This window comes from Trichosurus vulpecula, chromosome 8, assembly GCF_011100635.1.
Source record: "Trichosurus vulpecula isolate mTriVul1 chromosome 8, mTriVul1.pri, whole genome shotgun sequence".
Lineage (NCBI taxonomy): Eukaryota > Metazoa > Chordata > Mammalia > Diprotodontia > Phalangeridae > Trichosurus > Trichosurus vulpecula.
Genome location: NC_050580.1, coordinates 11,545,513 through 11,572,999, shown reverse-complemented (window position 1 = coordinate 11,572,999; position 27,487 = coordinate 11,545,513). Strand labels below are relative to the sequence as shown.

The 27,487-nt window shown below is 49.2% G+C and overlaps 1 protein-coding gene across 1 annotated transcript in view; it reads left to right on the top strand.

The window, feature by feature from the left end:
* The window catches only part of LOC118827853 (phospholysine phosphohistidine inorganic pyrophosphate phosphatase), a 202,445-nt gene that overhangs the window by 21,959 nt on the left and 152,999 nt on the right, over positions 1–27,487 (top strand). The window contains exons 2-5 of the mRNA XM_036734181.1: positions 542–729; positions 4,548–4,701; positions 14,773–14,836; positions 15,990–16,082. Of these exons, the coding sequence (XP_036590076.1) occupies positions 542–729; positions 4,548–4,701; positions 14,773–14,836; positions 15,990–16,082 (499 nt within the window). The remainder of the gene's footprint in view (positions 1–541; positions 730–4,547; positions 4,702–14,772; positions 14,837–15,989; positions 16,083–27,487) is intronic.

The following is a 27,487-nucleotide window of genomic DNA, read 5'->3' as shown; positions in this document are numbered from 1 at the left end:
CCCAGGAGCTCATGTTCTAGTGGCGGGGATGATACACAAAGGCTTGTTCCGCCGGAAGTGGAGTTGAGCTGGGAGCCCAGGGCTTCAGAGGCTGTTCTGGTGGGCTCTGTCCAGTACTCCATGCCGTAATTAAGTGTGTAGACGCAGTTGTCCTTTATGGAACGTTAAGCACCGGTCCTTCATCTGGCATCTCCCAATTCTGATGTCTTTCCAAAGGGTTGGAGCAGGTGGCTTTCTGAGGGCCTTTCCTCCTCTCTGATCTGTGACACAATAAACCTTTCCTTTAACTAATTAGCATTTAACTAACTCCATCCGCAGCTCTTAGCACAGTGCCTAGCACATAGTAGGCACTTAATAAATGTTTATTGATGGGTGTATTGATTGATTCTGTGGACCTTGTGTCTAAGACTATTCTAGGCCTAGGAAGGATGGGTGGTCTTGAGGTTTAAGTGCCTGCTCACCCATAAAACCTTGTTCCCACATGTGACATTTAGACCAGCTGGATCTTGAGTTTCTCACCCTCTGCCCAATTGCACCATAGGATCAAGCGGTCGGGCCTGAAGCTTCGGTTCTGCACGAATGAATCCCAGAAGTCTCGGGACAAGTTTGTGGGATTGCTTCAGCGTTTGGGATTTGACATCTCAGTGAATGAAGTCACGGCTCCCGCCCCAGCTGCTTGCCAGACTCTGAAGGAGCGAGGCCTGCGGCCCTATCTGCTTGTTCATGATGGTAAGACTGATCTCACCCCCCTAAATCTGAGGAAGTTCATTAGGAGAGGGTGAATTTATTCTGGATGGCCCAGATTTCAGTCGACAGTGCTATCTGATTGTGTGGCCAGCCCGTAGAAGTGTTTTATGGAGGTCCTTCTGAGACACCCAGAAATGAACTTTCTTGAATGAGACTCAACAGGGGTCTGCCTTGGCTTTGTGGCTGCCCAGAGGAAACATCTCCATTTAGTATTTTAATTTAACTCTATTTTATCTTTCTGTTAACTGTCCATCCATCCGTCTGTCTGTCTGATCTCTCCATCCATCCATCCATCCATCCATCCATCCATCCATCCATCGACTATCTATTAGCCATTGATCCATCTAAAGTCCACAAGTATTTGCTAATCCCCTTGTAATAGGTTTGGGGAGTTGTAGAGCTCCGTAGGCATTCTCTCTTTCTTCCCTCTTCTGGCTGGGTGACTCTGACACTTAATCCTCATTTACTTCAGTCCCCTCATCTGTAAAGTGGGGTAATAACACACCTGCCTGGCAGGGTGGTTGTGAGGATCACACCAGTCAGTGACTGGGAAGCACTAGCACAGCGCCCAGAACATAGTTATTGCTGATGACAAAGAGAATGACAGTAGATTGAGGTGGGAGACTGGACTTGGGCAGCTCCTGGTAGAGAGGCCCATGGGATCCGAAGCTAGCAGGGAGTGGAAGGGGCAAGAGCAAGCCTTTCTACAGCCCTAGGCCAAGTGCTTTGTTGTGTTGTTTTTTTAACAATTTTTATCTCCTTGATCCTCATAACCACCCTGCAAGGTGGGTGCTGCTATCATCCCCGTTATATAGGTGAAGAAACAGAGGTTAAGTGACTTGGCCAGGGTCACACAGTTGCTGAAACAGGATTGAACTCAGCTCTTGCTGACTCGAGGCCTGGCTCAGTCCCCTTCTTTGGCCACCACCTGCCTCTGGACCTCTGAGGCCCCTCAGATGTGAGACAGCTGCAGCCCAGGGTCCCACAAGGTAATAATCAGAGGCGGGCTTTGAACCCAGGCTCTTTGATGCCCGAGTCAATGCTCTTTCTATTATGCCTTGAATTGGAAGGTGACTTAGGAAGCGGTCATTTGTAAATGCTTAAAGGAGAAAAAGAATTCTCCATAGAAAATTAAGAAAAATTAGTTCCTTTGAATTTTTTCCCCAATGGCTAGTGATATATAAATCATGAATTATATTTGTGAGTGTGGAGGAAAAAATGACCCATCTCCGAATTTCCGTTCTGTGGGAGGACATTTTGTCATGCTTAGAAATCAGAGTGGGATCATGCCAAAAGGACTTGGGTAAAGCTTGGCTGTGTGGGAGACTCTCAACTTAGGGGAGGGCAGTTTTCTTTTGTATTTCGTTTTATTTTTTGAGGAAAGCAAACAGAACAGGGTTGCCTTGTACCTTCTGCATATTTTAAGAGGATGCCGTTTGGCAGTGCTGGAGAATTCTGCAGATTTTCCATCTCATCTGTGGCTCCTGCCCAGCCCCCCAGGCTTTTGACTTGCCTCTGTTTTCATCTTAAAATAGCTTCTGTAGCCCCACAAAGTCTTTCCTGGGCTGTCCCAGAGCTGGGTCTTAGATGGAGACAAGAGGCACTAACGGCAGGACCTGAATAGCTCATTACCAGCCCTTCCACCCAATTACGGGAGGCCATTCTTTGGCCCCTAGGAATGAGTAGGTTATTGAGAGCCCTTCCTCAGTAATAATGCAAGCGCCGCTTGGATTTGGTTCTGTAAGGAAGGGTGGGGGGCGATTTATCCGGAAGAAAGAGGGGAAGGTTTCACAGTTCTCCAAGTGAATAATAAAAGTAATAATAATACATTAACGATATAATAATGCATGTACAATGATAATTAAGTATTTAACAAATATATATTTGCATACTATATTACAATGTATTGTCCCTATGTTATAAGAAACATAGTGTGTGAAAGAGAGAAGGCCGTGACCCTTTCTCAACAGGGATCCCAGGGAGGGAGGAGGGTTCATTTTCATACAAAGTGCTTTGCCAGTGACCTTTGGTTTTTCAGGGTTGATTGATCCACCGTAAATTTTGTTTGGGAGCCGATCTTTGCTTCAGCTGCAGATGTCGATGACGCAGTCCTTTTGGACTGTTGGCCCTGGGTCACAAACCGGGCTGTGCCCATCTTGGCCATCACCGGTCGTCAGGCTGGTCCTTTCGTTAGTGAGTTATGTGTGAAGAGACATTCTTCGAGTTCAAAGGAAACCATCTTTTCCCTCAAGTAATTCAGTTTCCAACATATGAATCAGAACCCTGGCTCTGCAGCTAGAAAGGAATTCAGAGGCCATCTAGTGCAACCCTTTCGTTTTACAGATCAGGAAACTGAGACCCAGAGAAGGGGAACTACTTGACCAGGCCACATATAGGCTCCTAGCCGTAGACAAAGAAGGGACCTCAGAGTCCACCTTGATTTTACAGAAGAAGGCGCTGAGGTTCTAGATAGTGCCGCCATCTTTGTGTTTTCAAAGAAATTCTTAACTTCCTGGAATTAGCCAGGAGCAAGCCCAGCTACCAGGACATGATATTAGAAGCTGACCTTTGTTTTTTTAACCACAAACCCAGAATATACACAAGTACCTTTGCTCCATGAGCTGAAGGATTTTGGGGAGATTGGGACCATTTATTCTCACCACTGCTCCCATTTAAAAGTGGGGAAACTCAGTCATGAGACAAGCATGAGATTTGGCCAAGTTGATGGGTGATCATATAATCAATCTTTTTGGGTACCCAGGCCGAGAATCCTCCAACTCACGCTTTGAGATCCGTAGGGAATCAGAAAATGATTCTTTTTTCTTACCTTCCATGACTCTGGGAAACTCAGTTTCTCTACATGCAAAGTGGCCTAATAAGATTTGCCTCGCTTTCCTTGTAGGACTGTTGTGGGGAAGTGATGCCATAAGCCATAGAATGCTATGAAAAAATGTTATTTTTATTTAGATTTTTGTCTGGCAGTGCCAGCTCCCTGAATGTTCAAAACAAGCCTGTCCTTCTAATGGACCTCTTATTTTCCTCAAATAAATCTACCCTCCAAAAAGACCCTTCCTCATCCTCATTAGCTTTGCTCACCGGTCTGAGCTGACCTTTAATGCTTTAGAGGCTCTTCTTCTTTTAACAAAATTATTATTTATCTTTAGCATTCTTTTTTTTTTTACATTTTTAAAAATTTTGAATTCCAAATTTTCTGCCCCTCCAGCCCCTCCCCCACGCATTGAGAAGGCAAGCAATATGCTATTGGATGCTGGTCTTGAAAGGCATTGTGGCCCGGTGGTCAGAGTGCTGGACCTGGAGGAGCCAGGAAGACTTGGGCCCACCTCGAACCCTTACAGGCTGTGTGGCCCTGGGCGGTCACTGAACTTGATTTCTTGGTTTCTTCATTTTCCTGGTAAAATATCGGTCATAATAATACCTTTTGTAATACAGAGGAGGTAGTAGCATCAAGTGCTTGGTGAACTGAGGGCCTCAGAGCTGTCTGTCCTCAGTGTTACTTCTCATCATCGCAGCCCCCTCGTGGAGTCAGCGAGGGCACCTCCCTTCTGGGTTCGTGCCTGGGCCTTGCAGGGCCATTGGAGGTCGCTGTCCTCAGAAGGGCAGCACCTGCCATGCACCAATGCAGACTTCTGTCTGTCTGTCTGTCTTGTCTGTGATTTGGCTTCACTTTTCTGATAGTGTCTGAGGGCCCTGAAAAGAGGAGAAAGGGCCACAGTTAAAGCTGGCGGTCAGTCAGTCCCGGGCACTTCTCCTCCAGACCAGTTCCTCTTCTCTGCTTCCAGATGTCCGCTCTGAATTTGATGGGATGGACACCACGAATCCAAACTGCGTCGTCATCGCGGATTCAGGGGATGGCTTTTCTTACCAAAATGTGAACAAGGCGTTCCGAGTTCTCGTCAACCTGGAAAATCCGGTGCTTATATCCCTGGGAAAAGGGTAAGTTGACTCAAGGTGTTTCTAAGAGTTATTAATGAGAGGCAGCAAACAGGCCTCCAAGCTAGAAAGAACCAAATTCAAATCTCACATCTGACCCAAACTGGCTGTGTGACCCTGGCCAAGTCCCTTAACCTCTCTGTTCTCTAGCCAGCTCTCTGGGACTCATTGAAGAGGAGATGCTGACCAGCATTGGAGTTTCCTCAGCCATTTTAATCTCAGGTCAAGTCCCTACCCTTATAAATGTGTAATCTCCTATTTCTTTTATTTGTGGTCTGGAGTGGCCCTTGGGGGTTTAAAGGAGGGCTGGCAGAGGGGAAGACAGAGTCAGGGAAGGGGAGGGGGAAGGAGGGAAGGAGGTAGGAGGAGAAAGAGAGAGAGAGAGAGGAGGGAGGGGGGGGAGGGAGAAGAGGAGGAGGAGGAAGGAGCAAGAGGTGGGGGAGAGAGACAGACACAGTCTTTTTTCTTACCCTTTTTCAATTACATTCTGAGGAAAGAACACCACCTCCAGCCACCCACCCAAGTCCCTCAATCTGGGGAACAGACCCCAGGCTACTTGTCCTTCTGCCTGGCCTGAGAACTACATCAGCAGGGCTTCATTTCCCTTCTGTTTAAAGGAAGGTCGAGCAAGAAGGGCCTTCAGGCCTATAGAGAAGTCTTGGATTCCATGGGCAACAGCCCTCCCAGTCAGGCTTTCTTAATTGCAGATATTCTGTAGTCCAAGTGAACAATTCTTAAAAGCTGGAATTGAATCATGAGTGTAGGGAACTCCCACATGTGGAATATTTCTCTCTTTGTGCAGGTTGGCTGCTCATCTGCCCCCAAATGGCCTTACCCAGAGCCCTGATGTTAAGGGACTTGGCCAGTCTTAGTGTCAGAGGCATGTCTGACTCCTGGGCTGGTCTTCTGTTACCTCTACCAATCTTCCGCTCAGCTTGCGTATACAACTCTGAATTTTGGTTTTCTGAATTATTTATTCATTATTTCATTGATTATTTTATTACCTATATTGAGGATCTGTCCCATTCTGACCCAGTGGTGTGGCTCATGGGTGTTTGGCCTTTCTTTGTATCTGCAGAGCTTAGCATTGAGTCTGGTGCATCGTTAGGGCTTAATAATACTTGTTGACTGACTGGCTGACGGACTGCCCAGAGTGCAGCCTCTTTCGACAACATGGAAAGGCCTTGGGTATGAGTTTGATGACTGACCACAGAATTTTCTTGTCTGAGGACCAACCTTAGACCTGGAGGGGCCAGCTCCAGCTTAGGAGTTTACTGGTTTGATCCATTCTGGAAAACCTCTACTGAGTCATTGGGGAGGGGGCACGGATTGTGGGGAGCATCAGCGGAGGGGGAGGAGGCCTGCCCCATGGGAATTCTGGGTCCTTGGAGTACTGAGCAGCAGACACTGAGGGCTGCCAGGGACCTCAGGGGCAACTTAAAGCTCCTCATATACTATCCAGAATGTGGCCCAGGGCACCTGGCTTCTTGTATTACACCCCCCTCCCAGACACACACACACGTACACACACGCATACACACATGGAGCCATCACAAGGCAGCCTCCTCCACGGTTCTAGTCCTCAGGAAGTGTCCTGGGCTGATGCGACGTCCCTGGAGCTCCCAGCCCGGGTCTTGGGTCTCCTTGGTAGAAATGTGATCAGAGTCTCACCTGGGAATGGAGGAGGCAGCGGCTTAGAGTCTGTGCCTCAGGCAGCACCACAAACTAAGGCATTTTTCACAGAAAGCTTCATCTCCTCAAATACAGAAGGCCTTGAAGGGCTTGACTTTCAATCTTTAGTGGTACGATGCCCAATGGGATGGTGAGCGTCACACTGGGAGGCTGGAGAGCCAGATCCCAGGCCCACTCACAGCCTGCTTGGCTGTGGGAAAGTGATTGAATAATAATAATAGCAGATGATAGATGACAGCAGGCATTTACAAAGTGCCTGAAGGCTTTTAAAGCACTTTACAGATTTTATTACTTGAGCCTCAGTTTCCCCATTTGTCAAATCTTCCTATGGTGGCGCAGGGTTAGTAGGAAAGTGCTGAAGAAAACCTCTGACCTGTACAACGGGGGGAGTGTCAGCCGTCTCTCCCATAGTCTGAGCGCAGCCCCAGTTAAAGCAGAGGCAGGCAGTCTTCTGTGTTTTACGTGTGTTATACTTGGCGTCAGCTTCTCTGCTCCTCATACATCATAAAGTCAGGTTGGAGTAAAGAATCTCTGAGGATTCTTCTGCCTCTGCATCCCTTAGCATAGGGAGGCATCGTTCATGGAGGGCTGGTCTCAAGGTCGGGAAGGCCTGAGTTCTAATTCTACCTTAGATACCGGCTGCGTGACCCTGGCTGAGTCAATCTCTACTTGTCTCTGTTTTCTCACCTGTAAAATGGGGATCATCATAGCCCCTCCCTCCCAGGGTTGTTGTGAGGACCACATGTGATAATATTTGTAAAGCACTTCGCAAACATTTGTATTGTTACTGTTTTATGATTAGCGCAGCTGACAACTTGTCACCTTTTGAGGGGTTAAATACTGATTGGAGGTAACCCTCGGCCTCCTGGGCGCTCAAAACTGGGGGAAGGGAAGCTGGCAAAGATGATGTGGGGGGGTGGGGAGGAGGTATTGGTGCTTAGAAAGCTCAGTCCCTGACAGAGAGGCTGCCTGGGCCCGCACCAGGCCACCTGCCCTCCAGCATCTGCAGCTCCCAGGCTCCTCGGAGCACCTGCCTCCTGGAGAGGGAGTGATTTACATTTAGCATCTGTTTGGGGCTGAGAGGGGGAATTGGCTTAGTAATTTCCTCTGTCACGCCACTGTCAGAAAATTAAGCTGTTTACGCCATAGACCATAGAAGGTTAATGGCTGTTTTGGGAAAGGTCAAGTGGTCATTTTAGAGAGAGGCCGTGCTGTATAATCGGAAACGGCAGAAGAATAAAGCATAAAATCACATCTGACTGCTCCCAGCCCCCTTGGCAGTCGTGGATGGACGGGCAGACAGACAACACAGAGAGGGGGACGGGCGGACAGACAGTTAGGTGGATAGACAGGCAAACAGGCAGATGGACGGGCGGACAGATGGACAGGTGAGCAGACAAGTGGATGGACAGGCAGATGGACAGGTGGGCAGACAGGTAAATGGACAGGCTCACTGAGCTGCTTCTCTCCAAAAAGTTGCTCATCCTAATTCTTTTTCTAATAAGAAAGGCATTGGGAATGACCCAGGCCTGGTCAAAAAATGCAATACTTTTATTTACTTTGTATTGGGAAATGTTTTCAGTGTGCTTCAAGATAGGTCCGTTTCTCTGAATTACTAAAAAAATCAAGAGAAATCCCAGGCGAGGAGAAGAAACAACCCAACAACCAAGCAGGTTCTGGTTTTCAATAAAAACATAAATGTTAGAAGGGCTAATTTGGGGGGAAGGCACTGGGGAAGGGAGACTCTGATTTAGCCTTTATTCCCCAATATAGCAAGACCCCCCACCCCCAAGTCCTGGTCCTGAGGATACTGAGGCATGACAAATAAAGTAATTCATTTTGAATTGAGGAAAGAATTTTGCTTTTTTTTCCTCTGAGGCAGAAGCTGAAGATTTTGCCTGAGCTTTGGAAGCAGCCACAGTGTGAGGTTCTTGTCCGCTCCGGGACTCCTGAGTGCCCAGGCCAGGACTTCCTCCTGGGCTGAAAGCCTTTGCTCAGAGCAGGCAGGGCTGCCAGAGGCTGGCCTCAGGGACCCACAGGGTAGAAGTGGGGGACCCTCTCTCCACCTGTCCTGGAAGCAGCTGCTCATCCAGCCCCTGCTTGTAGACCTCACTGGGGGACCCCACCATGTCCCAAGGCAACCCGCCCCACTTGGGCACAGTTTTTATTGTAGGAAATTTTCCCTTCTTCCAAGATGCCTCTCTGCAGCTTCCCCCAAGGCTGGGAGATCTGCCCTCTGGGGCCAGGCTGAACATGGCTAATCCCTTTTCCACTTGACAGCCTTTCAAATACTTGTTGGCAGCCGTCATACCTCTCTCCTCCCCCTGTAAGACCCTACACAACCTGCCTTTCTTCCATCCTCATTGGACTTTACTCTCCCCCCTACACTCTCTGATCCAGCCAAACTGTCTTCTCTTCCCTCATAACATGTCATATCCCATTGCCCTGTTTTTGCCCTGGCTGTTCCCCTTGCCTGGAATGCATTCCCTGCTTACCTTCATCTCACAGAGTCCTCATCTTCTTTAAGACACAGCTTGGGTTCCACCTTCTTCTGCACAAAGCTTTTCCTGATCTCCTTTCTGTCAGTCTGCCTTCCCAGACTACCCTGTATCTCATAGCTTTGTGTAGATTTTAATTTATTCATTCTGTATTTATGTTGTACCTATTTTTATATGATCAGTGTTTGGCACATAGTAGGTGCTTAATAAAAGCTTACTGACTGACTGACATAATAGGTGCTTAATAAATATCCATTGATTGAAGAAATCTCTCAGGTTCCTCTAGCAGATTGTTCTGTGGTGTGACACCCAGACCCTTCCCCACCCCAGCAGCTCTCCTTTGGAGGTGCCAGCATATTGGTGCTCTGCCTTCCTGCCTCTCAGAAGGTCACATAAGGACAGGAAGCTTGACTCTGAGTCCCAGCTGCTGAGATGACTGAAGTAGGTTTATTAAGCGTAGTTGTTTCTCATGTGGACTAGGATCTCACACACAAAGAGCAGGGCCCTTGTGTCATCCCCTGGAGCACAAATGGTTAACTTCCATAGTTGGGGTAGGAGTTACAACTGCCATCTACAATTCCTATCGAGATTGTCTGGAGTCTAAAACTGTTCAATTTAATTTTACAAATACCTGCTGTGTGTAGAGCCCTGGGGGAAGAGTAAGAGTATATTCAAAACATTGACCCTGCCCTCATGGAACTTCCAGTCTGGTAAAAGGCATGAGACACAGCAGCCTGTTTTTCTAGCACATCTGGGTCTGCAGTGTCTTCTGTTCTCAGAACCTTTACCCCTTTGCTGTTCACCCTCTCTCCTTGCCAAACTCTGACCCTGGCTCACTCTCCCCACCTGCTTCTTTGCTCCTCCTCCATGATCGCTGCTGAATACACCGAGAAGAGAGCATACCTCTCTTTAGATCTCCAGTGCTGTTCTCCCCCCTGCCCCCAGCTTCAGTACTGCTTCACCGGAGGCCTGTGGGACATTTCACTCTGGTTGGCCGGGAGACAACTCAAGCTCTGCATGTCCTAAATCGCCCTTACTGTTTTCTTGCCCAAACCCTCACCTCTCCCAAGCTTTCCTATTTCTCCCAAAGGAGCCGCCATCCTTCCAGTCTCGTAGGCTTATAACCTTGGCATTATCCTGGATGTCTCACTTTCCCTCACCCACACATGTGGTCCATTGCTAAATCATGCACAACATCCCTCCTTCTGACCCCTTCTCTCCACTTTCTGCTCTCTCTTGGTTCAGCTTATCCCGGGCCTTAGATGTCTCGCACTACAGCCCATCCTCCACACACAGGAATTTTCTCTAAGTAGAGATCTAACTGTGGACTCTTCTAACTCCAGGGGTTTCCTGTTTCCTCTAGGATGAAATAGAAATTTCTCCGTTTCACTTTGAAAGCCTTTCGCCCCAACCTGCTTTTCCAGGCTTGTTGGACCTAACAGGCCTTCTACACTGTGGTCCAGCCAACTGCCCTTCTCTCTTCCTCACTCAGGACTCTGTACTCTCTTTTTTCTTTCATGAATCCCTCACTTCTTTTAAGACCCTTCTCAAGCGGCAGCTTTCCAAGATTCTTCCCAGCTGCTAGTGCCTTCTCTCCCACATGACCTTGTTTTTTAAGGACAATTTTGTATATATTTGTATTTATTCACATAACACTTAAGTTGTTCATGTAACTGTTATCTCCCTTGTCAGAATGGAAGCTCCATAGAGTAGGAAGTGTTTCCCTCTTTGTATCTATCCTGCAGTGACTAGCGCAATAGCAGTGACATAATAAATGCTTGACTGATTGAGATGAGGCCAAAAACCTGTCCTCCCAAGGAAGTCTGTTTCACTGTGGGCAGTTCTAGTTCCTTAAATGGAACAGAAATCTGCCTCTCTGCATTTTCTATTTTCTGGGGCCAAGCAGAAGAGATCTTATCAACCAATAATCAATAAACATTTGCTAAGTGCCTACTATGTGCCAGGCACTGCGCTAAGTGCTGGGAGTATAAAAGGAAGCAAAAGACAGTCCATGCCCTCAAGGAGCTCATAGTCTAATGGGGGACAGAACATGCAAACCAATATGTACAAAGCAAGCTATATACAGGATAGAAAGGAAATAATTAGCAGAGAGAAGGCACTGGAATTAAGAGGAGCTGGGGAAGGCTTTCTGTTGAAAGGAATTAAAGGAAGCCAGGGAGGTCAGTAGACAGAGATAAGAAGGAAGAACATTCCAGGCATGGGGCCAGCCCAGGAAAGTGCCTGTAGCTGAAAGATGGAGGCTCTTGTTTGTGCAACAGACAGGAGGCCGGTGTCACTGGATTGAGGGGTGTGTGTTTGGGGTAAGATGTGCGAAGACTGGAAAGGCTGGGCCATATATGAAGTGCTTTGAATACCAAACAGAGGATTTTGTATTTGATCCTAGAGATCACTGGTATTTACTGAGTAGTGGGGTGACATGGTCAGACCTATGTTTTAGGAAAATCACTAGTGACTAAATGGAATGAGGAGAGACTTGAGGCAGGTAGACCTACCTGCAGCTATTACAACAGTCCAGGTGTGAGACAATGAGGACCTGCACCAGGGTGGGGGCAGTGTCAGAGGAGAGAAGGGGGCATATTGGAAAGATGCTGTAGAGGTGAAATCTATAAGAGATGCTGCAGAGGTGAAACCCACAAGAGATGCAGAGGTGAAATCTACAAGAGATGCTGCAGAGGTGAAATCTATGAGAGATATTGCAGAGGTGAACTTGACAAGAGATGTTACAAAGGTGAAATTGACAGATCTTGGCACCATTTTGGATTTGGGGAGTGAGAGATAAGCAAGGTGTCCAGGATGACTCCTACCTAGGGTGTGAGCCTGAGGGACTGTGAGGATGGTGTTGCAGTGCAGTACTACAGTAATATGGAATGTAGGAAGTGGGGAGAGTTTAGGAGGAAAGAGAATGAGTTTAGTTTGGGACATATTGAATTTAAGACATGTGTGGGATATCCAGTTGGATATGTCTGAAAGGCAGCCGGAGATGTGAGATTGGAAGTTAGCTGAGAGATTGGAGCAGGAGAGGTAGATTCATCAGCATAGAGATGGAAACTAAATAAACTAAATCCTTAGGAGCTGATCACCAAGTGAAGTGGCATAGAGGGAGAAGAGGGCCCAGGACAAAGCACTGGGGGAACACCTATATTTAGAAGGTGTGGTCTGGAGGAGGATCCAGCAAGGAGACAGAGGAGTAGTCAGAGAGAGAGGAGAACCAAGAGAGCCTTCTTCCACAGCATGCTCCATTAGATGTTTCAAGATGGGATCATACTCCCTTCCCCGCTTTCGTTCTGTAGTCTAAGCATCCTTAGCTGGCCTCCCTTGGCACATGTGGTCTGTAGTGCATTCACTGTCCCAGTCACAGCCCCTTTGACTCCTCGACCTCTTGGGCATGTCCCATTAGGAAGGTGATAGTTCCTTAGTTGATGACCTGCCTGTGATACTGCAAACATCATTATCCCCACTTTTCACATTAAGAAACTGAGACTCAGGGAGGTTAGATTCCTTGCTCTTGGTTACCCAGCTAGTGAGCAGTGGATACAGGTCTTAGGACTCACAGCCCCACAGTGCTGCCCACTCTCCAGCATGTCTGCTCAAGTTTTCTTGGTAGAGGGGAGCAGCCACTCTCCGTTAGGTTATCTTTAGTTATGCAGACAAATAATTCCTGGGTGAGTGGGTGTAGACCAACCCTTTAAATAAACAGGCAGACCTGATCAGGAATGAGATAGCAATGAGACTAGCTAGCATTCTGTTCTCACCCAGTTCAACTTGTCTGTCACTCGCCCTGTTGAAAAGCCTGCTCTCCACATACATATTTATTACTGTCCTTTAAAATTCAAAGGCCACCGGAAGATGTTTATTGATGTACCTGATCTTCTAGTGGCTTTAATAATACTGAAAGTCAGCCCTCCCTCCTTTTGTTTATGCCTCAAAATTCCAACTACTCTTGCCCCTCTCTCTGGCAACTCAGTAGAGGGTTACTTTTCCCAGCCTCAGTGTTGAGCTAGACGGTTTTAGCCCCAGTTTGTATTCTCCTGAGAACCCACCATTTTATTATTTGTGGCCCCCTCACCTCACCGGGAGAGTCCTGATTTGAAAAGTGTGATTTTGGTAGCTGGGAGCAGCTTGGGGTCACTGCAAATGCTCAGTTTCATCTTAGGCTCCTCCTATCCAGCTCTGGGCCTGGCTTGTGGTCCCCCATCCCTGAGGTACAGACTGAGTTCCTAACTTAGCCGGATGCCCACTTAGCTGCATAACCCCATCTGGGCATCAGACACCCTTGATCCACCAGACTTGCAGCTAGTGGATGGCAAAGCCAATCTCTTTTGAGAGACCACAGGTCTTATGGAAGAGGTGCCGCAGCGGGCAGGGCCAGATGTAGAAATGTCATCCAACCTGAAGTGAATTGAGCTCAGGATCCCTTTGTGCCCTGAACTTGCCCAAGCCATGGGTGCCTTGTGTTGGCTTGTGCTGGGTGATAGACAGGGACCCCCTGGCCTGGGCAGGTTGCTCTCCTTGGCTCTCAGTTCTGGGAAGGTCAGCCTGGCAGAAGCAGAATTAATGAACATGTCTTAAAGGAAGGCTCTTAAGAACCTGGCCTGTCACCTTCTCAAGTGAGTTAGAGGAAAAGGAATAAGTTGTCTCCTTATAAAAACAACTGGTGCCCAAGAAACTTGGGTCACGGTTTGACCTCTGGCTAATAGGAAATGTGCCAGGTTGCTGTGGAACTAATGGAGTTTTCTTTCTCAAGCAGCTATTAGGGGTTAATTATTAGCAATTAGGGGTGAGCCACAGAAGCTTTGAACCTACTGTCCTTTCCCAGAAGCCATAATCATCCTCTCCCACTGTATTAGCAACTGGAAACCATCTGCCTGCTTTGATCTCCCGGTTAATCATTGAGGTGGCTACACGGGACTCCTTCTGGGGGGGATGCTCTCACTGACTTCGCTGATGACTCCCCCCTGAGCAGCAGGTCTATCACAAACAGAGCGAGGGCCTCAGTCCTTTCAGGGATTTTACAGAACAGGAGCTTCTGTCAAATAGCAACCCTTTGTTTTTCCTGTTCTTGGGGACCCGTTATATTTGATGAACAGCCACCCACACCTGGGACCTTGCTGCCTCTTACCACCAGCGCAGGGAGAGGGCCTCATGCAGTATCAGAACCAAAAGGGACCTCAGCAGTCATTGGGGCCAACCTCCTCCCTGTGCTGAGGGAGACACTGAGGTCCAGAGAGAGAGCAGGGCTTGTCCCAGGTCACTTAACAAGTTAGTGGTGGAGGTTTCCTGGCTCCCTCCAGGCCAGGGCTCCTTGCCCTGAACCTTGGGTCTTTCCAGTTCTCGAGGGTTGGGGATCAAACCAGGGCCCAGGGAAATGTAGTAACCTGCCCCTGGTGATCCATAGGGTGAGGGCAGCCAGGCCAGTCCTCACAGGCATCAGGTGGCAGAGCCCAGACTTGTATTCACGTCCAGCACTGCTGAAATCGGCAGCTGAGACATCTACATGGCGCTGGTAGAGTGGCAGTAGCCCTGGCCTTGCAGTCAGAGGACCTGGGTTCCAAACTTGCCTTTGATGCCAGCTACCAGGATGACTTCCGATAAACCCCTTGGCCTGCCCGGGCCTCAGTTTCTTCATCTGTCAAATGACACAGTTGGACTGTATTCTGTCTGAGCCCCCCTCCGGCTTTAGGCCTGTGATCCCATAGTCTGGTGTGTAAAGGCCCCCGAAACACTGAGCGAGTGAGGAGCAGAGACTCCCTGGCCGGACCCTCAGACTTTTGAGATTCCTCGGCAGGCCTCAGGGGATGGTCAGACATAGGAGAGACAGAGGCTCCCATTTCTCTGTTAACAGTCGTGTTGCTTGTGTTTCCAGGCGCTACTACAAGGAAACCGACGGCCTGATGCTCGATGTTGGCCCCTACATGAAGGCCCTGGAGGTAGGAGAGGCTTCCCCTTGGCATATGGATTAGCTTCCATCTACCTCCTCACCTGCAGAGCAGCCACAGTAATGACGCTGATGATGGCTGACGTTGAAGGTTCAGAGCGCCTCACAATGATCCTCACTGAGGGGCAGGGGCCGGTGTTATCCCCACTTTACAGGAAGCTGGGGTAGGCGGGTGGAGCCACCTGCCTGGGGGCTGTAACTGGGGTGGGTGGTGCTTGAACTCGGGCCCTCCTGACTTTAAGGCCCCTCTCTGCCTGCTCCCCCAGGCCTCAGATCATAGAGCAGTTTGTGTCCACAAGTCACTTTCTGATCCAAAGAGTTCCCCCGTGAGATAAGCTGGGCAAAGACAATTGGTGCCCGTTTTACAGGCAGGGAAATCGGGGACCTGAAATACACTCAAGGTCACACAGTCAGTGAGTGGCTGAGTCGGGATGGGGCCCGCCATCTTCTGACACAGGGGCTGGTGTGAGGCAGCTGGGCTCTGGCTTGGGACTCTGCTTCCTGGCTCTGCTGCTCCCCTGGGTGACTTTAGGCAAGCCTGGCCCTGTCTCTGGGCTCCACATTTCCCATCTGTAAGATGACGGGGTTGGCGTTGAGGATCCATCTTGCCCTAAGCCCTAGCGGCCTATGACCTGGAGGACCTTGCCAAGCCCGGGTACCTTTGACCATGCCCAGCTAGAAGGTGAAGGGAGAAGAGGGGGAGGGGAAAGGGAGAAGAAGGAAGAAAGGAGAAAAAGGTTGGCAGCCACTGGGGGGCACATGAGGCACTGACTACCCCAGACTCAAACCCTTTGCCAGTGGTGCCCGGATGTTAATGGGGAGCTGTGACGCACTCAGAGAAAGCCTGTTCAAAGGGACTTTGAGTGGGAGTTTTGTCTGAGAGGCTGGACATGAGGTTTCCAGAGTGGGCCAGAGGCCCAAGCTCTCTTGTCTCCCTTAGTCTCTCTCTCTCTGTCTGTCTGTCTCTGTGTCTCTGTCTCTGTCTCTCCTATCACCATCACCCACCTCAGCCCAGCAATGGCCTGTGCTTGTGTGGTTCTTCATTCAGGATCATGGGTAGGTGGGACTAATCTTCCCTGGCCTGGTGCCATTGGTCTTCTTGGCTTTGGGCTGGGGTCTCACCTGTTACTCTCTTTCCTTCCCAGTATGCCTGTGATATCCAAGCTGAAGTGGTGGGAAAACCAGCCCCCGACTTCTTCCGGGCGGCTTTAAAGGAAATGGGCGTGGAAGCTCATGAGGTGAGTTGTACCTGAGGAGCTGCCTTGCCCAGCACTGGGAGGCTCCCAGGGCCAGGTTGTCTCCCTCCCTCTCTTTCCCTGCCTTCGATGCCCTCTCCCCACCATGCCGATCCCCAGCCATTACACCACTCAGCGTCGCAGCTCTGAAATCAATCCATCTGCGTCTCAACAGGAAGATCTTGGGAAGTTCAGTCGATTCAGGCAGCATCTCATGGAGCCAGGCAAGGTCATGGAGCGGCCGTTCTTCCAGGCATGATGGAGAGATGTGGGCGATGGTAGAATTCTGTGGGTTTGGGGCCTAGGTGCTCATGAGCGGAATAGTCTGGTAGCACGTCCCCACATCTGCTGCTGGTCAGTCTCTTCATCAGTGGCTTAAACGGTGGCCTAGATGTCACACTTGTCACAAACCTTGGGGGGAGCACCCACTGACCCTTTGAATGATCAAGTCAGCACCCCCAAGCATTCATCAAATGCCTGTCATGTGTCAGGCACTGGCCGTGGTCCCGAGGCTATAAATAGCAAAAGGAGACAGGTCCTGTCCTCCAAGCGCTTATAATCTGGCAGAGGGAGATCATCTGTACAAGGTGGATGAGTGCCAGATAGATACAAAGTAACTTCTTGGGGGTCCATCGGGAAGGATTTTTGTTAAAGGTAGAATGGGGTTCCCACAGGGCATTCCACAAAGGAGTGTCCTGGGGACGCAGGAGGGATGGGCTGATGGCTGGCTGTGAGACCCTGGGGAGAGGGGGTCAGCAAGGGAGCTTTGGCCCAGGATGGTCACGCTCTCTGAAACAGCAGTGGTGATTCTGGTCTGATTATCCATCCTTGAATAAGAGGGGGCAAGATCTCAACGAGCTAGAAAAATGGGCCAAGTCTCAGGAGAAGTGACATAGGGACAAATGTAAAGTTCTCTGCTCCTTTCTCTCTTCCCCCTTCCCTTCCTTCTCCCTTTCCCTTTCCACTGTGTGCAGAGGGCTGTACCAGGCCCTTGTGGGTGGCCCCATGTTGGGATCCACATAGATAGATAGCCCTGCCTTGGCTCCCATACTGACCTTAGGACAGGGCATCATGATCAGTTCTGACCCCTTGATTTCACAGCAGCAAGTAAAGAAGGAGAGCCCCAAGGGCAGGCCTGAGGGCAGGGGTGGGGTCAGCCTCTTACCTAATAGGGGGAGACTGGAGTAGGGGAGCAGCAGGAGGTTCTTCCCTAGCTTCCTAAACTATGGCACAGTCAGCCCTTTGGTCTCTGCAAAATTGTGCTCCATTCTTACATCTTAAAATTTCACTGTCAGTATGTACCCCTGTACCCTTTCTGGGATACTATCCACATGTCTGTCTGTCTGTCTGCCTGCCTGCCTGCCTGTCTGTCTGAGTATCCCCTGCTGGCCCTCTCTCCTCCTCACAAACTGCTTCTCACTTTCCCTCCTCATTGTGATGTCCATCCCGGTGACAAGCTATTGAGTCACCACCCAGTCGGCGTTCCCCTCTCCTTCACCCCACTTCTGAGATGCCCCATAGTGGGCTCCTCTAGCATGTGGAGAGATTTAAAAATTGGTGATTTCCCAATTAGGCTGTTTCCAATGAGCTGGTTATGAAGAAGGTGATAATTTTCTGTTCGCATTTTTCCTTCTAATGACCATCTCTGTGCTGAGCTCTCTCCCGGCTGTCTTGCCAGGCTGTGGCGAACCTTAAATTTCTCTAGCTGCAGTAATCAATAAAGTTATCACTAGTCATTTCCCTTGATATCTGCTCCTATCCGAGACCCTGCCTTACCTCCTCCTGCCGAGGTGTTTCCAGCCGGCTCGTGGAATAGATAGAGCTCCCCCAAATCCAATTTCATTTTAACCTTTCCTTAGTGGCATAGAAGTAACAGATTGCTGGTATTCCTTTAATAGATTGGAAATTCAAACCTCTTAGAGGTAACCAGGCTCTTCATAGGATTCAGTAATGAGACAAAGGTTACCTGAATCCTGACGGCCCTTGTTTCAGCCTGCTAGCCCTGGGTGCACTTATGATTATTCTAAAACTAAAATCAGGTTTCAATGATCATAAGAAAATTCTGTCTCTAGCAAATTACTCTGCTTCTCTTGACAATTGCTCCCATGCATGAACCTCGATTAGCTAATCCGAGGGCAGGTTCTTAATTGGAGTGCCTCCAAAGGAGGAGGAGGAAGGGGGGAAAGCATTCACTAATTTCCCCGTTAGGGCACAGCGTAGACTTCATGCCATGTTCCAAGCGTTGGGAGGGCCACAGTCCCTGCCCTCGGGGAGCGGCCAGATCTGCTGGGGCGATGAGGCATGCGTACAGATAGCCTAGCTCACATTAGCGCAGACCGAGATCTCCAGGTCCCTCCTGATTTTAAATCCCGTGATTAAGTGTTAGGAGATCACCCGAGGGAGAAGTGACTTGTAGCAGGGAAGGAAGGCTTCATGGCGGCGGGGCGGTGGAGGTGCCTCGGAGGAATGTTCACGCCAGCACAGGGGCCCTGGCTGGCAGGGGAATGAGCCCCGTGTCTGACTCTTGGGTCCCTGGAGGGGTCTGCCATTTTCTTCTCCAGCTCATTGTATAGATGAGGCCACTGAGGCAAGCAGGGCTAAGTGACTTGGCCAGAGTCATGCAGCTAGTGAGTGTCTAAGGCTGGATTTGAAATCAGGTCTTTCTGACTCCAGGTCTGGTGCTCTGTGCACTATGGTGCCACCTAGCGGCCCATATACTGCCTGCAACTCAATTTGGGGGGAATTCCTTTATTTCCTCTTGGAATGTCTTGCTCTGTCTCTCTCCCTCTCTCCCTCTCTGTCTCTCTCCCTCTCCCTCTCTCTCCTCCCCCCTCTCTCTCAGTACCCCTCTCTGTTCTCTCTGTTCCCTCATCTTCTCCTTGTCTTGCCAGGCAATAACAAGCCCCAATTTTCACTGTGTATTTAAAGAGAGCCTGCCTTTATGGGACACATAAAGGATTCACATAAATTCCATGGATAAAAGGGTCTTGAGACTCTGCAGCTTCCACGGTTTTCCTGTGCCCATTGGGAAGTTCTCCCGACCTAAGGCACTCCAGGGAGTTGACACTAACCCTCTTTCCTACTACCACGTTTTCTCCATTAAGATCGCCCTTAGATCAGTGGTCCCAGAAGGCTTTACTCCTTCATGCGCTTATCTGTGGAGGGGCCCACGAGTTCTCAGCAGTACTTTGGCGTAAAGTGAGATTCAGAGAAGGATTTGACTCTGAGATGGATTTCGGAGAAGAGTCTTGGGATTTCCTTGCCTGGAAGTCTGGAGAACAGACCAGCATCGCTGCAGGTCTGGGCGTTCCTAGCATGGGCCTCCTAGATCCCTGTGGCTGCATGGGGTTTTGGGTCTTCTGAGAAATTCTCACTTCATCTGGATTTTCCATATTTTAGAAGATGTTTCTTATTTTCTGTGAGGATTAGAAAGGAGGTATGGCCAAAGGAATAGAGAGCCAGCCTTGGGACCAGGGGGAGCTGGGTTCAAATCCTGTTCCTTTCACTGGCTACATGTCACTTCACGAGAAGATGTGTAGGTGAGGGGAGTTTCCTCATTTGGGAATCACTTATTACAGTGAAATGGGCCTGGCCCAGTTCTCTGTTCTGGGAGTTCTTTTCTTGCCACAGCCTCAGTTACGTGGGTGCTCAGACACCCATAGGTGCTTGTCCTGGGGACTGACTCCTCAGGTCATCCTCCCGCTCATCAGCTGAGTGCCTTCGCACTGAGTACAAAAGGACAAAGGGTGACTTTCCCTTTGGGAGCCCCCCCCTCCAGTGATACAGGTTGCAGCTGATCTTGGACAGTTGAATTTCCTCTTCCAGTGGTTTTTCACTGTCTAATACAGGGGGTTCTGAACCCCTCTTGGACCTTCATTGGTCTAGGGAACTCCCAGAACAGGACACTTGCCTCTCTGATGCACATCAGCCACTCGTGTGTCGCTGATAGCTACCTGAGGGCATGGAAAGCAAGTGATCCATCCAGGGCCATATGGCTGGTACGGGTCAGAGGCTGTGACTCTGAGGCTGGTGTCTCATCCACACTGCTGCACCGCCTCTCATCGGTCGTGGAAGGGAGAGTTTAACCCTGACCTGACACTTCTTCCAGGCCAAGCATCATTTAAAAAGATGGATATAGAAATGAAAAGGGAGACCTCCCTCCGGAAGGCTGTGATTGGCACCCAAGGCATGCGTGACTCTGCGTGTCTGGGCTTTGAGCTGGTTTCTTGCCTTTCATTTCCCGGCCCAAATCCCAGCCTTCGGTATGAATAAATGAACGCCCATGTGCCTGACCGTTTGTGTACAGCAGGAGCCCAAACTGGAGAGCTCTTAATTCTTGTTTTCAGCGGGTGGGTGACCTTTGAGTTTTATGTGTCTGTCTCTCTTCTTGCCATATTGCAGTCAGAAAGGAAGCTAAACCTGGGTTTGACAGGTAGGGTTTTTTATTTCCCTTGACAGCCCACCTCTTGACCTCTATCTTCTTGCCAATGATTTTTTAAATCCTAAATGATTTGGGAATAATTGCTCCTCCGTTAGTGATTATCGTCCTTCACCGATAGTAAATCTGTGAAATCCCGGGGGGCCGGAGTCCATTTTGGTATGCGTATACCACAAGCTGGTGCCGACAGGCATCGCTGATCATGTGCGGCCACACTTCCCCGATGCCTGTCCCCCCACCAGAGAATTCGCCCAGGAGATGTAAAACATGCGGGGCAGCAGACTCCTGGGCTAATCGCCCCCTTTGTCCACAGGCCTCAGAAATGAGTTTCTGCCTGGACGACCCCATTGCCTCATTTGGAAGGCTGTCTGCCCCCTTCCTCCCTCCCAAGCTTCTGTGTTTTATTCCAACCTGCCGAGACTCCTTGGAAATACTACCCCACTCCTCCCCCCACCCCAGGCCCGCCAAGTTGATGCTCTGGCCGCTGAGAGCTTAAGTATGCCCATTGAGGCTATATGCTTTCATCTGGCCCTCACTTGCCATCCTTGTGAGAAAAATGGGGTAAAATCTGTTACTCCCCATTTTTAAGGATGAGGAAATGGAGATGGGAAGGGATGGCATTCCTGATACAGCCTAGCTGTGAACACCTGGTCTGTGGGAAACAAACTCCTGTGTCCTTCCACGACGCCAAAGTAGAGTGGTTGTTCTCTGCCATCATCAGTAAGCCAGTCGGCGAGCAGGCATTTAGTAAATGCTTACTGCGTGCCAAGCCCTGTTTTAAGGCGCTGGGGATATGAAGTAAGTCAGAAGACCATCCCAGCTCCCAGGGTGTTCACAGTCCAACAAGGGAGTCAACTTGTAAACCAGCGTGGTACATGCAAGATAAATTAGAGACGATGTCAGAGAGGAGCCACAAACCTTCAAGGGGCTCAGGAAAGGTTGCTTGTGAGAGGTACATTGTAGCTGGGACTTCCTCCTTCTCACACTCCATAAAACCAACTCATCTGACTTCCCAGGGAAGAGCCAGTGGGAATGATGGAAAGGCTCAATTGCAAAATCTTTGTTTTTTAAGAAATTCCGCAAAGGATTTCTTGTGCAGAATTTGAATCGGAAAGGGAGTCTCTAGAGATGTTGAGCTCCTCCAGGTGCTCGTGGCTGCTCGCCTCAAGCCTGGGATGCAACCAGGCCTCTCCCCAAGAGCTCCAGCCTGACACTGCCCAGACTGTGACGTACAGCTAGATGGATGGACAGTACGTGGAACCAGCTGGACCATCGGAACTTCCACTCTGAACGGACACTTCAGTCTGACGGTGAGCCAGGTCCAAACTGCAATAGAGCGAAGAAAGCTGGCTGGGCAGAATTTGGGAAGCATTAGCACTGTCACCATCGGTGAGCTGCTCTTCAGTACCAGATCCCATCTTTGGAACCCCACCTTTGTCCCAGGGAAGGTATCTGCTCAGAAGCATGGAATGCCCCAAACTCCAAAGCCTCTACATTGTGGGAGTCTCTCCAGAGGGCACCAGAGAGGAGTCAGCTACTGTCCTATTTCCAGCTGTGACTTGTGCCCAGAAAGAGAAATCTGTCCTTCAGAAGAGGTCTGGTGAATGAGTAAATGAATGAAAGAAAAGCATTTATTATGGGCTTACTGTGTGCTAAGGACTAGACATAGAAATGGAAAAAACAGTCTTTGTTTTTAAGGGACTCACAGTCTTTGGAGAAAACAGGTCATCTTGGAGATATGTGTCCTGAGGGTACAGCAGCAGGGCTGATGGCAAAGCCCAGAAGGCTTTATGTTTCATTGAAGTGTTTCGAGGGAGGCAGCCTAGCCCACCGTCATTGGAAGGGACTGGTGGGTCTTAGGGTCAGGATGGTGAGAAGATTCGGGGTCCTTTTTGGCAAGTGTGGAAATGGAAGTCAGTGTCTGGGCAGGAGGAGAAAAGAGGAAGGGGGCATTGTTAGGAAGGCTGGGAGGGAGGAAGCACCACCTGCCCACCCACCACCACCTCCCACTTGGGCACTCGTTTTGTCTGACACCTTGCAGGTACTCCCAAGGAGGTGTGGGGCGGCCCACGAGGAAGGAGCAGTGAGAGTAAAGGATCACTGCTGTCTACACTGGCCCCCGGGGAATGGTCAGAGATCCACAGTGAATCCACTCATGCGTGTTAGTCTGATTCCCTTGGGGGATTTATGGGAAGATGTGGATGTGAAGTACCCACAATGAGAAAGTTTGGATGGGTTGCAGTGGGTGCCTGTGGAGGGAGTACCCCCAGCATCACAGAACCACGTCCTTCGAGGCCCAGAGGGAAGACATCTTGCTTCAGGCTACCCAGGAAGTAGGTGGCAAAGCCCAGATTTGAACCCAGGCCCTCTGATTACAATCTGTTACTCTTTCCACCTCACACCTCCAAACTTCTCTCCAGTTGCTCTGTCAGTTACATTAAGTAGTGATTCCTGGACTCTTAGAGTCATCTGGGTCAACCTCCCTCCTGATGCCAGCAGCCCTTCTAAAACTTCCTGACAGATGGCCTTGTGACCACTCAGTGATGGGGAGCTCACTCCTTCACATGCAGTGCCACTGTCTGTCAGAGCTTGCCACTCTTTGGCACTTCAGTCAGTCTCCTGTCAACTTAACTGATTCCCTGTGACCACCCCTGTGTCCTTCCCAGAGTGCTTTGTGTTCTCCGGCTTCCTTACCTTGTTCCTCCAGTCCTCCTGTTTGTTCTCATCACCTTCTTTGTCGCCTGTCAGCATGCCCCTGGAAGGGCCACCCCTGGAGCCACACGTGGCCTGTCAGACATGGACCTCTGGTGAGCTGAAAGCTTCTATTAACACAGCCCTGGCTCACCTTCACTTCATCCCAATGTTGGCTGGTATGGAGCTTGCAAAGGGCCAGACCACCAGTCTCCCCCGCCCCAAACTGGTATCAAGCAAGGTACCCCTCCCCCATGCTTAAGTAATTGATTTTACATTATGTTCATCCCTGTCAAAGTTTATCTGACTGGTTTGGCCCTTTGTTCCAATTTGACAGCACTGGGGGCTTAGTTTTGTTCCATGGCCACATTTGGGAAGCGGGCCTTTGTGGTTGATAAGCTCATTGAAGAGACTGGACTGGCTAAAGGCCCCAACGGCGTGTCCCTGGAGACATCCCCCCCCCCCCCCCCGGAACGTTCATGCCCAACCATATCGTCCTGGGAGCTAGGGGAATCTATTTAGCTGTAAGGCCCATCTCTTCATCCTGATCCCATATTGAGATGGTACCAACTCACCAAGGCTGTCACCAGAGCCCTGGTCAGAGGCCATCCGGAAGTCTAGTGGCCTTGTCACAGAGGACAAAAGATTGGCTCGCCCTGACTTCTTAAAAAGAGCCCTTACAGAAGTGGGCAGAACCAGGAGAACTTTGCATGCAGTAACAGCACACATTGTGCGATGACCAACTTTGGTAGACTTAGCTCTTCTCAGCAATGCAAGAATCCAAGACAGTCCCAAAAGACTCATGCTGGAAAATGCCATCCACGTCCAGAGAAAGAACTGTGGAGTCTGAATGCAGATCCAAGCAGACTGTTTTCTTTTTTTTTTCTTTTTTTGTGGTTTTTCTCTTTTGTTCTGATTCTTCTTTTACAACGTGACTCATGTGGAAAAATGTTTAATATGATCATACATGTATAGCCTATATCAGTTTGCATGCTGTCTTGGGGAGGCGGGAGGGGAGAGGAAAGGAAATTTAGAACTCAAAGTCTTACAAAAGTGAATGTTGAGAACAAAAAAATCAATCAATTAATTATTTTTTTTTCCAAAAAAGAGTCCACACAGGCTCACCAAGTGCCCCCAAAACCCTTCCTTAGTCATTCAGTCTAAACCTTGGCTGGAGAGTCAGAGTTTAGCTTCTCAGGCTGTTCTTTGTAGAATTCATCACAGGTGATCTGATTTAAGGAAGACAGTGATTACTTATTTGTATTTAGCATATGAATTACTTCCACACAAGCAGCCCTTCTGCAAGGAAGGAAGGAAAGAAGGAAAGGAGCCTTGATTAAGCACATTGTGTGGCCCAGGTGGGCAGCTCTGGGGTGCAGTGAATAGAACACTGGACCTGGAGTCAGGAAAACCTGAGTTCAGATCCAGCCTCGGACACTTCCTAGCTGTGTGACCCTGGGCAAGTCACATAACTGCTCTCAGCCTCAATTTCTTCACCTGTACAATGGGGGTGATAGTAGCTCCTACCTCCCAGGGATGTCATAAGGATCCAGGGAGAGAATATTTGCAAAGTGCTTTGCAAACCTTGAAGCGCTATAGAAATGTTAGCTGTTGTTACTGTTCTTAGACCTTATGTCCGTACAGAGAAGGGGGGGATGCCTTATTTATCTTTGTAATCTTTCTAGTGCCTAGAATAGGGCCTTCTACACAGCATTTTCCCTGTAAACTTTTATTTGATTATTTGCTTGGTGAATTCCTTTCCCCCCATAAACTGAGGCCAAAGCTCCAACCGAGGCAGTGGTGTCTCGGGGAATGAGGCCTTACCAGACGTGAGCAACATTCCATTGGAGCCGAGATCGTGTCCACTCCGATACTCCCCTCTGGTGACCGGCAACTTTAATCCTCAAAACAAGCCAGTTCCCCAGTGGCCTTTCCCCAGACATCTGAGTCCTTGCCAGTGACCCCACCTCTCCCTTCCTCACCACAAAGAAGAATGGCTAAGCAAACAGGCTGTCACAGTGGCCCAACTGTATCCCCTGTTCTGCACCCATAGGCTTTCACATCTCTGGAGACAGAGCAACCTGCTTCTCAATTACCTCACAGATGCAGTTTTAATTCCCAGGATTATGGTGTTTCTTCCATGAAACTCAGCCATGTGTCAACATTGGAAGAATCTTGCTATTAAAAAAATTGGCCTTGTTTCAGGGAGAAATTTAGGAATATCAACAGCTCTGTGCAATTCCCAGAATGCTGTCCAGCCTGCTTTCTTCTTCCTGTTCAAGTCTGTGCCCAGTTAACTGTCCATCCTCCATGTTCATCCAGTTCAGTTAAGTTCAGCAAGTGTTTATTAATTGCCTACTGTGTGCCCACCTTAGCTAGTCTCCTAGAATACAATGCAAAACTAATCCCTTCCCTCAGGGAGCTTCCATTCTCCTGGGGGTAAAGCATGTAAGCAGAGAAGTAAATGCAAGATTATTTGAGGAGGAAGAGGAGGAACAACCAGGGTGGTGGAGAGAGGTTCCTCATGGGGCCTTGAAAAAAAGTAGAGGTGAGGAGGGAGAGCATTCTAGGCATGGGGCACAGCCTGGGCAAAGGAAGAGAGGCAAGAGATGGACCTCTGAGTTCAGGAAACTTTGAAGTAAGCCAGGTTGGCCAGGTCGTAGCATGCATGAAGGGGAATAATGAAGGGTTTCGGATACTGAGCTGAGTAGCTTGTGTTTTGTTCTAGAGGTAACAGGAAGCCATTGAACATCCTTGAGAAAGGAATGCCATAGTCAGACCTGTGCTTTAGGGAAATTATTTGGGCTGTTGAGTGGAGGATGAATTAAAGAAAGTAAAAATTTGAAACAGGAAGACCTGTTAGAGAATTTTAGTTATTAAGGTAAGAGAGGGTGAGGTCTTGCAAAGTCTCTGGGGTACAGAGCACGGAGGATGAAGGAGAAATGCTGTGGAGGTCAGGGAGAATGAGGAAGAATAGGGTCTGGCTCTGAGAAGATGAAGCCAGGTGACTGGAAGGAGGGTGGAAGAGAGGTGGAGTTGGAGAAGGTCAGTGGGCAGTTGGTGACAAGGCTCCTGAGCTCTGGTGACTGTAGCTTTGAGAGTCATCTCTTTAGAAATGATCACTGAGCCATGAAAGCTGAGACAGTTACTGTGTGAGTGCAGAGAGGGAAGAGGAGAGGGCCTGGTTCTGAGCCTCGAGATGCAGGACAGTAGAGGGCAGGACCTAAGTAAAGGGGACCACAAAGGGGAGCCAGACGGGGAAGAGAACCATGGCAGAGGAAAACGTAGGGTGGAGGGATGTGCGTCAACTGCTGAGGGGTCAGGAAGGATGAGAAGCTGGCCAAGGCCACCAAGTTTAGCAATCACTGGTAACCTTAGCAAAAGCAGTTTGAGGTGAGTGAAGGGGTCAGAAGTCAGACTTTCACATTGTGGAGAAGTGAATAGGAGGTGAGAAATGAGAACTAATGCATGTAGACAGCCTTTCTAGGGGATGGTAGGTTGTGGGGGTGGTGAAGTCAAGAGAAGCCTTGGGGGAAGGAAGGCCCATGTGTTACAGTTAGTGAGGAAGGGGCCAATGGATAAAGAAAGACTGAAGATTAGAGAGGCGGGGCATGATTAAAGGACCATGTGCCTACAGCATAAAGAAGGGCAAAGGAGAGAGGTTGTTGACCTTGGAAAAGGACAGGGCCACCTCTTTATCAGAGACTAGGACAAGAAGGAGAGAATGGGGGATAATGCAGAAGGGTCCAAGATATATGGACTAGTGGACCAACTCTATGGAGCTGTCCATCCGCCTGCACATCCTTGTTTGAATAGTCAGCATTCTTTTTAAATGTTTTATTGATTTTTCACACAACACCCATAGACCCTTCTCTTGTGACAGAGCAGTTCAGTAAAGCAAAACAAACTGACCCATTGATCGTGTCCAATAACTTGGGCGTCCTTCTGCATCTGTGGCCGTCCCCGTTTTACTGAGAGGAGGGAGGCAGCCCCTCCTCTCGAGTTCAGATTGGTCCGTGGTTTGAGATGAGTTCAGTTGGCCACCATTTTGTTTTGCTGTGGTTTGAGATGGATTCAGTTGGCCACCATTTTGTTTTGCCTTGGTTTGAGATGAATTCAGTTGGCTGCCATCTTGTTTTGCTGTGGTTTAAGATGAATTCAGTTGGCCACCATCTTGTTTTGCTGTGGTTTGAGATGAATTCAGTTGGCCACCATCTTGTCCAGATGTTTCTTGCTTATTCCATTGTTTGTTAGCTCATGAAAGTCTTCCCAAGTTTCT